The 15,327-nt window shown below is 41.3% G+C and overlaps 1 protein-coding gene across 11 annotated transcripts in view; it reads right to left on the reverse strand.

Moving 5' to 3' along the window:
• Positions 1 to 15,327, reverse strand: part of ABHD14A (abhydrolase domain containing 14A) — a 46,954-nt gene that overhangs the window by 1,826 nt on the left and 29,801 nt on the right. Inside the window, exons 1-5 of one of the 11 annotated variants that reach the window (XM_039342622.1) lie at positions 11,402 to 11,436; positions 7,861 to 7,959; positions 5,990 to 6,260; positions 4,377 to 4,492; positions 2,052 to 2,287 (exon numbers count right to left, since the gene is read on the reverse strand). In XM_039342622.1, coding sequence (XP_039198556.1) covers positions 2,052 to 2,287; positions 4,377 to 4,492; positions 5,990 to 6,260; positions 7,861 to 7,870 — 633 coding nt within the window. In that variant the 5' untranslated portion in view covers positions 7,871 to 7,959; positions 11,402 to 11,436. The other 10 variants (XM_039342623.1, XM_039342621.1, XM_039342624.1 and 7 more) reach the window with 10 other exon arrangements.

Consider the following 15,327-nt stretch of genomic DNA (forward strand, 5'->3'; position numbering starts at 1 on the left):
TGCCCAAACTGCAACCCAAAATCCACTTATGCATAGTCGAGTGCTGGGAGGGTGTGGCCCAGTGGGTGGGCGTGGCCAATTGGGTGGGCATGGCTGCCATGGTAATGGCAGACTGGGTGGGACTAAAAAGTTCAATCAATCAATTCCAACTTTGCAAGATTTTTTTTTTCCCACAAGAAGTTGAAATTGACTGATTGAACTTTTTTTTTTTTTTTGCACATGGCGGCGGAGGCCTAAAGCGAAAAGGTTTTATAAAACCCAGCTGAAGGCCTAGGACTGGGGTGATGGCGCACGTGCCCACAGAGAGGGCTCTGAGTGCCGCTTCTGGCACCCGTGCCATAGGTTCGCCACCACTGCTCTAGGCAGCTTACAATAAACAAAAATAAGAAATAGAAAACAAAAATAAAAACACATAGCACTCAGGCACAGTCTAACGTATCATCCATACAACCAGGAGACAAACTCTAACCCATGCTTGTTCTCAGGCACAAAGGCAAGTTTTCAAGACCTTACGAAAGGCCGACAGGGACAATCTAATCTCAGGAGGCCTGATGCTCCAAAGGGCAGGTGCCATGGCAAGAAGAGAAAAAAAATCAATGGTAGCGATTGGTGATGAAATGACATTTGGAGTACTGCAATCCTACGTGGACCATTAACAAATACTTGCTATATCTGTCATAAGGACAACTGTAAAAACCCAGCAAGGGTCTAGAGCAGCCTCTCTTAAGTGGGGCTTCCTAAGAGGTCATGCAAAAGTTTCCTGAGGCCTGAAATTACTTCAAAGATTTCTTCAAGCTATAAAATTTGAGAAAGACTGGTCTATACTGTATTGACACAATGTCCACACAACGTTCTCCAAGTTCTGTCTCTTTCCTATTTCTGCATTTCAACATACATATGAGCCCCTATGAGTTTGTATAAAAAGCCCTGATCTGCCAGACATCAGATTCTACACCCGATGTGTGTCCTTGAAAGGTTCCATTCATCCCCCTTTTCCACTTTCTTAGTAAAATGGCAAGGAAAATTTAAACCAAAATCATCTTTTCTTAATAAACTCTAGACCAGGGACTGTAGTGTCTGCATTCCCAGGGAGACACATGTTGCTGCAAAACATCTGTAATTTACAGAGCCCCAAAAGTTAATACCTAAGAGTGACTATTTCCTTGGAATGTTAGGAAAAAAGTGTTAAATATAATAACCACAGTAATTTAATGGAATTAAAGTTTATATTAAATGAAATTAATTGTATTTACTTGAAATGAATATATGTATTTTTCTGAAATCATGTTTCTTTAAAATGGAGGATCCACTTAGATCAGTGGTTCTCAACCTTTTTAATGCCGCGACCCCCAACCGGTCGTAAGTCGAGGACTACCCAACTGGTCGTAAGTCGAAGACTTTCCCTGCCCGGGAGTGCCGCGCATGTGTGGTGCCACCCCCTGCGCCGGCCGAGGCATAGCTGGCAAGCAGCAGAGACGGCGCAGGCTGACCACCGGCTGGGCCACCAGCTGGCCCAGCCCAAGGGAGGTAAGGCACCCGCCGGGCCCCACGCACGCCAGCAACCCTCCCTGCGCCCGCCGGGCTCCCACCTCCCACCCCTGGCCCTCTTTTACTTACATTTTTAGTAATTGCTCAGCAGGGAGAGATGGAAACTTCCAGACAGCTCGCCTTCGCTGCAGACAACTTGCAGCACCGTTTGCAGAATGGGACTTTTGGCGGGCTCAGCAGGGCAGAGACAGCCTGGACAATTCCTATTGGCTTTTGAAAGCCAATAGAATTAGACTCTATTCAAGAGAGTCTATTCTGCTGGCTTTCAAAAGCCAATAGAATAAAAGGGAGTAGCATAGCTAAGGAAAAGGGGGAAAAATGGCGATTTGCGTTGTTTGGCGACTCCCGTGAAATGGTCATTCGACCCCAAATGGGGTCCCGGCCCACAGGTTGAGAACCGCTGACTTAGATTCACTGAGAGACTTCTTTTTTCCTCTTTGGGAAGACAGATGTCTTCCATGAAAATAAATAAAACTATTTTTTCCAATCCATAGATATCTTACCTCGACCTGTTGATATTGCTGAGCTGTAAAATCTTTTGTACCCACTGGCGCAATAGACACAAAGCCCTTCAACCGTTCTCCACTAGAAAAGAGAAATGGAATGGAATATCGGCCACTCATAGATGAGCTTATCAAAATGGGCTTCTGAAGGCCCAGCTCCTTGAAGACTTGCTCCAGAAAGGAAATGCGGCCTTTTGCAGTCCCAGCAGAGGTTGAACGTGGGGAGTTCCCATAGCCTGTTCAGAAACAAAAATTGGAATGACTAAAATAGGAAGAATCAGGTAATAATTTTAAGCAAACCACGAGAATGACTAAAATAGTGTTAACTAGAAATCAACACACGTACTAACTCGTGTCACTCTGATCTTTATAGGGCAGTGTTTCTCAACCTTGACAATTTTAAGGCATGTGGACTTCAACTCCCAGAATTCCACAGCCAGCATTGCTATAACAGTGTTTCTCAACCTTGACAATTTTAAGGCATGTGGACTTCAACTCCCAGAATTCCACAGCATTGCTGGCTGTGGAATTCTGGGAGTTGAAGTCCACATGCCTTAAAATTGTCAAGGTTGAGAAACACTGTTATAGAGGAACTATCTTTTTTTTTCTCTCTCTCCCTCTCCCTTCAGATATGGTGAAATCACAGCTCCTAGAATTCCTCAGGCCACAGATCTGGAAGATACCACGTTCAGGAAGGCTATCATAACTAGCTATATACCATTTTCCTCCAACTTTCAAGGGAAAATTTGGCTCTTCTTTCTGATCCTCTAGTCAAATACAACTTAAGAGAAGCTCGGGCAAATTTATGTTCTTCCAAAGTAGTTTTATTTATTTAAAGCATGGTTAAACCACACAATTCACTCCTGTGAGACTGGAAATATGCTATAAAATACAGCACTGAGTTTGTGCAGAGCTCAAAGTATTCTCAAAAAGAAAAACTACATGGCTATGCAGTTATCCCAGCCATCTCTAAAACCTAACTATGACTTATGGCTTTCTTTTGACTAGTTAAGCAACTTCCCTCACTCTACGGCACCAGCTGTTAGAAATCCTGCTAAAATATAAATCACTGATAAGGCAAACTGAACTTTTATAAACTAGTCCTGCTACAATCAGTGTTTCTCAACCTTGACAATTTTAAGGCATGTGGACTTCAACTCCCAGAATTCCACAGCCAGCAATGCTGGCTGTGGAATTCTGGGAGTTGAAGTCCACATACCTTAAAATTGTCAAGGTTGAGAAACACTGTGCTACATCTCCAAAGTGATAACTATAACTCTTGCCCTTTGGAACATCTTGCCTCCAGAGGTGAGATCCTCCTCCAATCTTCTGGCCTTCTGAAATGGCCTTAAAACCTGGCTCTGCTGGTTGGCTTGGGACTCAGATGGGAGCACGCAGTGTTGGAGGTGGCTGACTGAGTGAGAGACAAAAGCCTACCCTTGCTTTTGGTTTTAACCTCTATTTAATTGCTGTTAATTTTAATTTTAAAGCTTTTAATGTTTTCATATTTATGCTGCAAGCCATCCAGATGACTCTGGACAGTGAGACAGGTAGCATATACATTCATTAATTAAGAAATCTACTTATTAGATTTAGGGGCCACCCAACTCCAAGAGACTCTGAGGCTTACATTATAAAGAATAAAAAACAAAGACATTATACCTAGCCAGACACAAATTCCAAGCACTGTACAACATGTGCTCAACAAGGACTCAACAGCCACCTTACTCCCAAAATCTAGAAGAGCCAGGTTTTTAGTGACTTTTCAAAACTATTAGAGTGGAAGCTAAAAAGACTTGGGATGGGGGGGATGCTAAACAAATGCAAACCAAACGTTTTCCTCCAGCAAAGGCAATAATATACAATAGTATTTGAAAGGGGGAACAAATCTGGCAAAACAGGCAATGGAATCTTCAGTGGGCTGCTGATCACAATCTTTACAAGGCATAGCACTCAAACAAACCTGGCTCTCCCTTCCAGTTAACGGATTCCAAGAACTTTCCCCCCTTATTAAATAATAAAACTACATCCTTCTTGATATGAAAATAGATCAACTGTTGGCATTCACTCCAGGGAGAGAGAGAGAGAGAGGAATTACTGCCAATGGAACATGCAGATGGGAGTGATTTACTAAACAGAAAGAGTAATCCTCATCCCTCTACTTTGGTTCGCTGCCTTCATCCAAAGTGTGTTGCCAAAGCAAGAGTTAAACCCCCAGAAAGGTATATTTATTACTGAATATCAGCCGGTAAGGGAAAATGAAGCTAAAACTGAAAAGCCAAAATTGCCCCCCCCCAAAAAATATAATTCACTGCTTCCTCTTACCAGGCAAATCAATAGCTACAGCGCGATAGCCGTTTTCTGCAAGCAAAGCCAGTGTTCCTAGAGTCTCCCATGTCTTGGATGTGAAGGACTGGCCATGCAAGAAGATCACTGCCAGCCTGTTAAGAAAAAGAACTAGCAGCTAATGTCATCTTTTTTTTTTTTACCATTCTGATATGAATAATGTACTAAAAATACTGTTAAGTCCCAAAATATTTTATTTTACAGGGGTAGGCAACTTTGGCTCTTTTATGACTCATGGACTTCAACTCCCAGAATTCTTGAGTCAGAGTTGAAGTCCACGAGTCATAAAAGAGCCAAGGTTGCCTACCCCTCATATAGTAAAACAAAATCCCTAAACTAATCTCAAAAAGGAAAAGAAAAAAAAAGGTCACTTCGAAACAATTAAGTGAATTGGGGTTTTTTTTGCACCAAAGTAATACTTGCCTGGAGTATGGTTAGGAAAAGTTATTTGTCCATGAGATACACCAGCAATGTAATTAATAAATACAGCTGGGGAAAATAGATGTGTATTCTATTGTTTATGACAATATTACCTGGTGGCCTTCAGATACTTTGCAATATAATGAATATAAATCTGGTAATGATTATTTCAATACATTCCCATCAAATTAAAGAAAACTAATCTCAAACAATTTGAAGACTTGAATAAGAGTTCATAAAATAACATGCTATATTATTAAAGAAATTAGATATATTTGGCAATCTTTGCAATGTTTCTTTTCCAATCTTTAAAAGGTTATACATAGGTACTAGTACAGAAGGAAATAAATACTCAGATTATCTGACAGAAAACATATTCTTAAATAACCTAATTACCACAATCACACAATAATAGAAGTGTATGGCAGTCTTAGAGAAATCACATGAAGGTCTAATTGCAAATAATTGCTAATTAAGAGAAAGCCACTTTTTTAGCGATGAAAAGTGATGCTTTTATAAAGTTAGAAAATGAGATTGCTTTGTGGCAAATGTGCTGAGAAAAATATATTTAAGCCCCCTGCAATATCTGAGCAGTAGTCCTGTCTCTTATTTTATAATATTATCATCAAGAAAGTCACATGCACAACAAATGCACAGTAGAAAGAAAATTCCAGCATCAGCAAGCACGATTCAGCTATGGATTACCAATGCTGAATTACTCTCCACTCTGGAAGAAATAAACTGTATTCTCTCTGTGGATCCAGTATTTAGTTAGCAATAATAATCAGGTTTTTTGAAAGCTGCACGGTCATACAAATAGGGGCAGCTTATGAATCAAATGAATACTATGACATCCATCTAGGAAGTGCCAAGTAAAACAGATCAGTAAATATATATTTCATCACCTAGTCACTGAAATACAGTATCACCAAAACTGCAACTCTTAGCAGAGCAAAATAAATCAACCATTCAAGAGATTCACTTTTAAAAACTAAATCAGCCAATATTCATCATACTTTTGGCACTCTTTAGACCAATCAGAATCGCTGCCAGCAGCCCAAACTCAAGCTTGTTTCTGTGTACTATTAGAATAGATAGGTTGCTTGAGTGTTATTTATTATGTGAACGAGATTTAACTCTTTGAAGTTTCAAAAATCAGGAAGGTAACTTACCTTTCAGTGGAGGAAGCCACATCTTTTTGTGCCAGCACGGCTTCTCTGAAGAAAACAGAAGAGTGCAAAACTGTCCCTGTCATGATGGTGACATTCCCAGCACCTGTACCCTTCGCCTCTTCCTCCATGGCCCGTGGTTTAGGGATGTCTACTGAAGCACTAAATTTTTCATGCTGGATTGCAGGAAGCAACAGGTAGAGGACAAAAGTGACAAGGATTCCTAGGACCAGCAGCACCAGCCTGTTGCGGATCAAAGTCATAGTCATCTTTTCTGAAAGGATTTGAAAGAAAAAGAAAGATCCACTAGGATCAGACAGCTTGCTATGGTAAGGCAAGGAGTTAACAAATAGCACACACCATAAAACTGCAGGATCGCTGTTGTAGTGTGTAAGAACGTTGGAAAGCAAGTGAATTGTGTACAAGGCATGTTTTCTTTTCTCCTCAACCATCATGCCTTTTTTTGAGGAGGGAGGGAAATAACTATGGCTTTATTTGATACAAGAAATCAAGTGTATTGTTGAGAGATTAGGATAATCAGACATCAAGTTCATCTTGCTTATTGTTAGCCATATTAACTTATATCGTTGCACCAGGGCTCAAATCTTTCAAGTTCAGTTGTACCCACTGAAGTTGGAGATGGTGGGTAGCACTGCATAGTGTGATTTAGGATTAAGAACTGAAACTATTTGTACAGCTCAATAATAGTATCATACTGAATTGCTATTTAAGATTCAAATTTCTTTTTTAAGCAATACCAAGATAACCAACTTTGGAAAAATATAGGCAATCACCATGGTTGCTGTGATGAAGAAGTTAAGAATGTTGGAATATGGTTGGAGAAACCCAGATTAAAATCCACACTCAATCATTAAGATTACTGGCTGATTCTGATCAGAAACCAAGGGCTACTACAAAGATCAAACTGCGTGCAGAACATTATAGAATTAAGTATATCATTTTAAAGTTGTAGAAAGTGGAAGGTATACTACAAATGATAAACTAGATCCAGTTTGGTATAGTGGTAAAGGTCATGGCCTAGAAATCAGGGAAGCATGGTTTCTAGTTCCATCTTAGACAGGAAAACCAGGTGGGTGACTTTGGGCTAGTCACTTTCTCTCAGTCCAACTCACCTCACAAGGTTGTTGTTGTAGGGAAAATAGGCAAAGGAAAGAGTATTCATATGTTTGCATATGAAAAAGTCAGGTAAAAATAGTTTTTAAAAGCTCTCCTGTGTCATTTTATCTCTCCCACCTGCCTGTTCTTTTTCCAGGTAATCAATGGCAATTGACAAAAGCAGCTACCAATATTAAATCCCACCTTTCTCCTTAGCAAGTAAGTATAAGCTATAAATCTTTTGGAAGGTAGGATAGTCCCATTAGCCTTGCACAAATGAACTCTAGAGCCCGGAACTTGTATTAGCAGGATCCTAGTCATAATCAGAAGGTAGTTGTAGAAACTGTCTCCTTCCCTATAATGGTTGATCTTTTTATCAACTGGCTGATTAAAAAGAAATGCATTCTACTATTTATTCCCAATACTTTCTTTCTGCATAGCCATGCCAGTGAAAACAATTTTAGTACAAGTATATGAAATAAATCTTAAATATAAGACAGCAACTATACCTCTTCCCTTGTCTCATTTACAATTTAAGACCTACCCATACCCACAGGAAGGAAGATTCCCACTTTCTATACTTTTCCTTTTTCTAAACTACTTAACTGTTAGACCCCACTGTGAAGCTCAAAAAGATCTGTCTTTCCTATTGTTTTCCTACTAAAACAAAATTCTGCTAAAGTTACTCAGTACAGAATTAAAATGCATTCTATGTCCCCCCATATTGCTGCTATACATCAGATCAGGTTTTGCCAAACCTTTGCCCATCTTTTACTTCTAAACCTTCAGGTTTTGCTGCTCCTCTGCGTTTTTCTTTCAATCTTTGTTAATGATACGTCCCACTTGTCAAATTAGGCCTTTATCCAGGTTATGTGGTAAAACAAACACAAAAGATAATTAGATTCAGTGCATAAATAGTGGAGTCTATGGTATTTTTCCATCACAAAATATAGTAAGCTTTTTTACTAAGAGAGCAAATTTCACTTTGAAAAGTAGAAGGAAAGCTGTAGAACACCCCACCCAGCATATATTATAGATATCCAAAGCGCTTACAAAGGAACCACTATTTGTGTGCCTTTGAGGAAAATAATTCAGTTTCCAATATGTGAGACTGCCTTAGGTAAACATTTAAATACCCCATTTTTTAGCTGATATCACAATAATTGGGGTTTTGTATTCAAATGTTTCAGAAGTCATCATCTTGATGCACAGCAGTGGATTTAAAATAGCATAAGTGCTTCTCCCACCCTTTTAGAATCAGCCAGGAAAGATGTAAACAGCAATCAGACTAATTATTAATATAACCAGTCATCACTACACTTGGGAAGGAATTATTTTCCGGACCTCCTAAACATACTGATCTAAATCTACACAAAAGTTGAATATGCAGCTTTGTGACTTTGTCACTTGCCCAAGATGAATTTGCCAAATCCCACAAGTGAGGTTGCCATTACAAAGATGGATACTACTCTCTCTGAAAGCAACTCCTGCTGAGCCCTATAATAACAATTGGGTACCAAATGGTGAAAAATACACTGCAGGAATGGCCATATATCTTTGAAAAGATTATTAGTCGTAAGGAAAATGTATTTTTTTAAAATCATAGCATAGCAAACTAATTATTTTTATTACGTATAAACTTGGTAAATATTTAATAAAATCTATCTTAGGCAAAGCCCATCTGCTGAGTATGTATGCGAAGAAGAAACATCAGTCCATTATTTTCAAGCACTATAGGATATATTCTTCTAAAGCAGGGGTGTCAAACTGCCAGCCCACAGGCCGGTTTCATCATACCAAAGCTGCACCCACCCCATTGCCAGCAATGCAAAGAGTCGTGATACGTCGCAACACATCATGTGACGAGTTTGACACCCATGTTCTAAAGAGTTCAGTGTGCTTGAAAACACAGTCATGCAAACAAATATCTTGCTAGCATAATGTATTTCAAAGTCTTTTGTAAATATGGTAGCAGTTGGGTACTCAATGAAAAAAACCCCTCTCTTGTAAACGATGTAATTTTCTAGCTGATTGCAAGTGTTGGAAGCACCCTTTTCACCTCTGTATCAATAGCAGAATCTTGCAAATGAGTATAAAAATACCTTCTCAACCTTTTAATCGCTGAGGAAGCAAACTCGAAAGGAACCAAGATACTTCTATTTCATTCAGTAAAGACCCTGAGACATATATTGGTATTTGCCTATTCAGGCATATGCAATGTGTGCTGAGGAAGATGAAGGCCTTCTAAAATAATAACCCTTCCCCAGTATCTCAGGATGTCACTGTCTGAATGGTTTGCATGCATTCCACTGAATCTGCTACTATTCATTATCCTTACTTCAAAATAACAGTCAAAGATTTCTAAAGTCATCCTTTCAATACTATACCCAAAAGGAGCAAAGCTTTCTCCTCAAAGTCTGCACTATTTTTTTCTCCATTTACCAACTACCTTTTCGGATTTCATCCAGCAGGTGAACTGCAGATTGAATGTCTTTGAAGATGTATGTTTTCTCCTGGTACAGAACCTTTAACTTTGCAGGGTACAATACGTACGCCTGAACTCCTTCCTTCAGGAACTGTTGCTTGAGAGCCACAAAATGTTTCCGTCGGGCATATGTCAGTGGGCTGAGATCAGGAAAGAAGGATACCTTGTGTCCATAGAAATTTGTTGTCCAGGATGTCTTCAGTATTCTTTCCCGATGCCGCAAATCAGTAAGAGTGATTAGTACAGTACTGCCCTTACCCACCTGGGCATTATTTGCTGGGAGACGGTAAGCACTTTCTATACAGATGGGAACCTGTTTGCCATTTAAATCTAAGGCAGCCGGCAACAGATTTTCTATGAAGGGGATAAGGTTCACATTTCCAATGGCTGCTGGGACACCGGTGACTCTCAAGTTCCGAGCTCGCAATTTGTTTTCTAGTGTCTCCAGCTTGTAGTCAGCCACCAACTTTCCTACTGCCAGCTCCTTCATTAAAGTAGCATGTTTGACAACGCAGCCTTGAGTAGACACCACCTTTGCTTCCAGAGCTCCCACACGGCGATCTGTCTCTTCCAGGTGTTTCTCAAGTTTTGCTAAACCAGCAGTGAGAGATGCTAGGGCTTGACGTAAGGCATCGCGTTCCGATATTATTTGCTCCAACAGCTCCTGAACTGAATTTGCCACATCAGAAGAGATGTGCACATCGTGAATTCTTCTAAGATCCATCTTAAACCTTGTTCTATTTCCTTTTGGATTCTTTGTGCTATTAGCTAATTCCCGCTCAGAACAGATAAAACACTGTATGTGGAAAATAGTAGAAGCGGCACCATTCCTGCTGAGACGAGGTGAAGCTTTCCACTGCCTTTCCTTGGTTTAAAGTACAGGAGGACACACCCTTGTTTACCAGGTGATATATTTTTTTTAACCTCAGACTGCACACACCTACTCATACAAACCTTGTTTCTATTCAAGCAGTTTCACTGGCATGTAATGATGAGAGGAAGGTGGGGTGGGAAAACGTAAACCTTTTTAATGGGGTGAGAAAATGTAAACCTTACTGGACTCTTGCAAATTCACAAAGGCCTATTAGAGCAAGCAAGAGTTAAGAGGTCACAGTCAACACCCATCTTCTCCCATAGACTTCTTACACTGACCCAGCAAGCTTTTCAGTTCCAACCTCCGACGTTTCAGGCACTTCCCAAGAACCTTTCCCCCCCCCCCCGCAACGCGTCAACCTCTATTTCTCTCCTCCCATTTCGAAGAATCTCTACCTAGGAAGACCGAAGCACCTGTCGGGCTCCCGCTCTACTCCCACGCCCGGCATCCCGGACCCATAGGCCATCAATGCAAAAACCTCGAAGGGAACTGGAGGAGGGCAACCTGTTCTTGTGTGAGGGGGAGCCGGCCTCGGCTTCCAGGGGAACCGTAAAAAAAAAAAAAAAAAAAAAAAAAGCAGGCTGTTTTTCCCCTTTGACTGCGCGCGTCTCTCAAAAGACCTGACCAGCAACACACGCGCCCTAAAACAACCAAGCTTTAATCTCTGCAACAGAAACTTCGGAAGGGTGGGGAGAGACTCCCGCAATCCTTCCCGAGTACCCAGGCGAGGCACGATCCCTCGGCGAATCCCTCCCCGGGCCCTGCTCCGGAGGGAAGGGCGCATAGGCCGACAGCCAGCCACCCCAGGTGTCTCTCCCCGGCCCGCCCAACGTGGGAGGGGCTTTGTCAGCCGCCGGTCACGGACCCTGCGAGCCAAGCCAGACGCCGCGGGAACAAAACGCTCCTCCCTCCGCGGGGCAGGCCGGCCGGCCGACGGTACCTGCGCTCCGCAGCCGCTGCGTCTTCTCTGCCCCCCCACGAGCGGGAGCTGCGCGAGCTGGTGACGCGAACTCTTTCCTCCTCCGTGACCCGCCAGCCCGGCTCCCCGCCTCCACGCGCCGGGCCCCATCTAGCGGCCAAGGGGAGTCCTGCCGCCCGTCAAGAAGCAGGAGGCGGGGCGGAAGGTGGCTTTGTCCGCGGGGTTGCGTGCGGCGGGGTGTCGTCCTTGGGTCTTCCTCCGACCCACCGCACCTCCGAAGGGGTTCACCGCTGCCTCGCCTGGCTTGGCAGCGGGCGGGATCAGAGCGCTTTCGCGTTTGATGCAAGGAAATTTCAAGGCATTTTATTTAAACTAGAGGGGCGAGACTTTCCCCTTATTTACTGCCTTCAAAATAAACAAACAAAGAACCCTGCATGGATGTGATCCTTAGGAGCTAAACTTGACTTGGACATGACGGGTCCCGGAGGACCGTTAAATGGGAGCAAAAAGTTGGTTTTAGTTGCGTCCCTTGCCAACTTGTAATCAAGATTCCTGGTTTAAAGACCTCTCTCAGGGAGCCAATCAATTCCTAAGATAAGGGGGACCCAAACGGGAAGGAATAATCTTTTCTCATACACGGCTCGTTCTCCATTTCTGACATTTTATGAAGGAACCTGGCCTTTTCTGGTATTTTCCAAGTTTTGAACTTCAGGCACCATTATCCGCTACTATCATGCTCCTTCCGATGTGGGCTGGGTAAGGGGTTATCAAAATAGAAATCCAAATACACCTGTGAACTGCCAGGCCACAGAAGAGTGCACTATTACCTGATAGAAACCTCACCAGTACATTATGCTAATTCATGGTTTATTCAAAAAGCATAGTGTACTTTTCACACACATATAATGTGATGACTTAAATCATGGTTTGTAAACAATAGTGGCAGGTTTCATGCAACAAAGCCAAAAGCAAATCAGAGTCATCATGTTGCATGAACAAACTGTTCACACCAGAAAAAACATTGTTTTGGGAAAATGTGCAGATGGTGAATATTGGCTGCTTAGGATGTATTTAAGCTATCTCCATTTCCACTCTATATATGGCTCCTTTTTCACATCAGGCTAAAGCATATGTAATAAGGTTTATTTATAGCAATCAGATTGCAACTGCAAAATAAACACGATCACTAGAAATAGCAAAGATGTCCACAAAACTGAGTATTGTTTAGTACTGGGCTGCACTACAGTGGGTTTATTGGGTTTTAGCTTAGTGAAGGTAGATTAGGGCACGGGAATATGAATCTAACTGTGATTTATTTAAGACACAATGATGGCTCGGTGCAATAAGCAAATTCAGCCTATTTCTAAATACAGAAACACAAAATACTGTTAGTACAGTTTGAACCTTTTCTAATCCAGCACAAATCCAGGCCAGTTTTGTGCCCTAGATGTTTTTGTTACTCGGAGAAATGGGAAGAGATTATGTTTGTTTCTATTTTATTCAAATGCTTAGCAGGTGTTGATGTTATTTTCAAATGTTGATGTATAGTAAGGAATAGTATTCCCCAAGGAACACCTTGAACAATTTTAATGAGGTATTGCAATGGAAAAAAAGAAGCTGCTATTAGTATAGCTCTTTTTCCCCCTGGAATTTTCTTAGTCATCAGATCCGAGTTTTGCCACCTAAGAATGCATAACTTGGTTACTGAAAATGTTGCTTTTATGCTTGTTAGGAGAAAATGGCATAGACTAGCTAATAGTAAAGATAAATAGATTATCAGTAATTTCTGATATTACCCTAATCTATTTTTTTAATGAAAACTGCCCTGAATGTCAGTATATGAATGACTGAAAATTTTATTCAGTACAAATAGCCCAATCAAGTGCTTCTTTTTTCTTCTTCCTTTAAGAAGAAACACAAGAAAGATTTTTAGAAAATCATGTATTTCTTTCAAAAACCCAGATATTTGCACTTTATTGCATTTTGTGCTTTGCACCGCACAAGAAGGACTAGCAAAACAAGCTGTTCTTCAAACTTATCTAAAAAAAAAAACACAGAATGAGCTCAAAATGGCACTAAGTTTGGATATCTGTTTGTATATATTTATAAATTAAGCCATAAGAACTGAGTTGGGTTAGATAAAGAGATTATCTAGTGCAGTGTTTCTCAACCTCAGCAATTTTTAGACAAGTGGACCTTGAGCACAGCCTGGACTGACTACAGGAAATCTTACATCTTGATGCCACAGACATGGATCTGTGAGTGCTTGGTACTATGCAAGGTCAATAGGTCACTAAGGACCTACATGCCGACCGTATGTTTCAGCAGCCAGAAAAGCCATCATAGTCCTAAGCTGCATTAACAGAGGGATTGAATCAGGATCACGAGAAGTGTTAGTACCACTTTATAATGTCTTGGTAAGACCACACTTGGAATATTGCATCCAGTTTTGGTCACCATAATAGATAAAAAAAGACGTTGAGACTCCAGAAAGAGTGCAGAGAGAAGCAACAACATTGATTAGGGGACTGGAGGTTAAAACGTGAAGAACAGTTGCAGGAATTGGTTATGTGTAGTTTAATGAAAAGAAGGACAAGGGAAAGACACAATAACAGTGTTTCAATATTTAAGGGAGTCAACTTATTCTCCAAAGTTCCAGAAAAACATCTACTTCTGCTTCATTGACTATGCAAAAGTCTTTGATTGTGTGGATCACAACAAATTGTGGCAAGTTCTTAAAGAGATGGGAGTACCAGACCATCTCATTTGTCTGTTGAGAAACCTATATGCGGGTCAAGAAACAACAGTGAGAATTGGACACGGAACCACTGATTGGTTCAAAATTGGAAAAGGAGTCCGGCAAGGCTGTATACTGTCGCCCTGCCTATTTAACCTATCTGCAGAGCACATCATGAGAAAGGCAGGGCTAGATGAAACAAAAGTTGGACTTAAGATTGCCAGGAAAAATATCAACAACCTAAGCTATGCAGATGATACCACTCTAATGGCAGAAAGTGAAGAGGAACTAAAAAGCCTCTTGATGCGGGTGAAGAAGGAGAGTGCAAAAGTTGGCTTGAAACTCAACATTAAGAAAACCAAAATCATGGCATCCGGCCCTCTCAATTCCTGGCAAATAGATGGGGAAGAAATGGAGGTAGTGACAGATTTTATTTTTCTGGGCTCCAAGATCACCTCAGATGGGGACTGCAGCCAAGAAATTCAAAGACGCTTGCTCCTGGGGAGGAAAGCTATGGCAAATCTAGGCAGCATTCTAAAAAGCAGAGACATCACCCTGCCAACAAAAGTGCGTATAGTCCAGGCCATGGTTTTCCCAGTTGCAATGTATGGCTGTGAAAGTTGAACCATAAGAAAGGCTGAGCGCCAAAGAATTGAGGCCTTTGAACTATGGTGCTGGAGAAGACTCCTGCGAGTTCCTTGGACTGCAAGGCGTTCAAACTGGTCAGTCCTAGAAGAGATCAACCCCGACTGCTCTTTAGAAGGCCAGATCCTGAAGTTGAAACTCAAATACTTTGGTCACCTAATGAGAAGGAAGGACTCACTGGGGAAGGGCCTAATGCTGGGAAAGATTGAGGGCAATAGAAGAAGGGGACGACAGAGAATGAGATGGCTGGATGGAGTCACTGAAGCAGTAGGTGTGAACTTAAATGGACTCCAGAAGATGGTAGAGGACAGGAAGACCTAGAGAAATGTTGTCCATGGGGTCGCGATGGGTTGGACATGACTTCGCAATTAACAGCAACAACAACAAATTGATAAGGGATAAGATATGGGATAAAGAGGTTTTTTTTAAACTGAAATATTAGAGAAGCTGTTAAGTTATCCAAATTGTTTAGTCTTCTTTGGGGAGGGGGGAGGAATCACTTTTATGTATCTTCTTTTTCTTTCTTCTGTTTTCTACCTCCTTTCACTTTTCTTTTTATATTTTT

Source organism: Crotalus tigris, unplaced genomic scaffold (assembly GCF_016545835.1).
Source record: "Crotalus tigris isolate CLP2741 ecotype Arizona unplaced genomic scaffold, ASM1654583v1 scf7180000017800.2534000, whole genome shotgun sequence".
In the NCBI taxonomy this organism is placed as follows: Eukaryota; Metazoa; Chordata; class Lepidosauria; order Squamata; family Viperidae; genus Crotalus; species Crotalus tigris.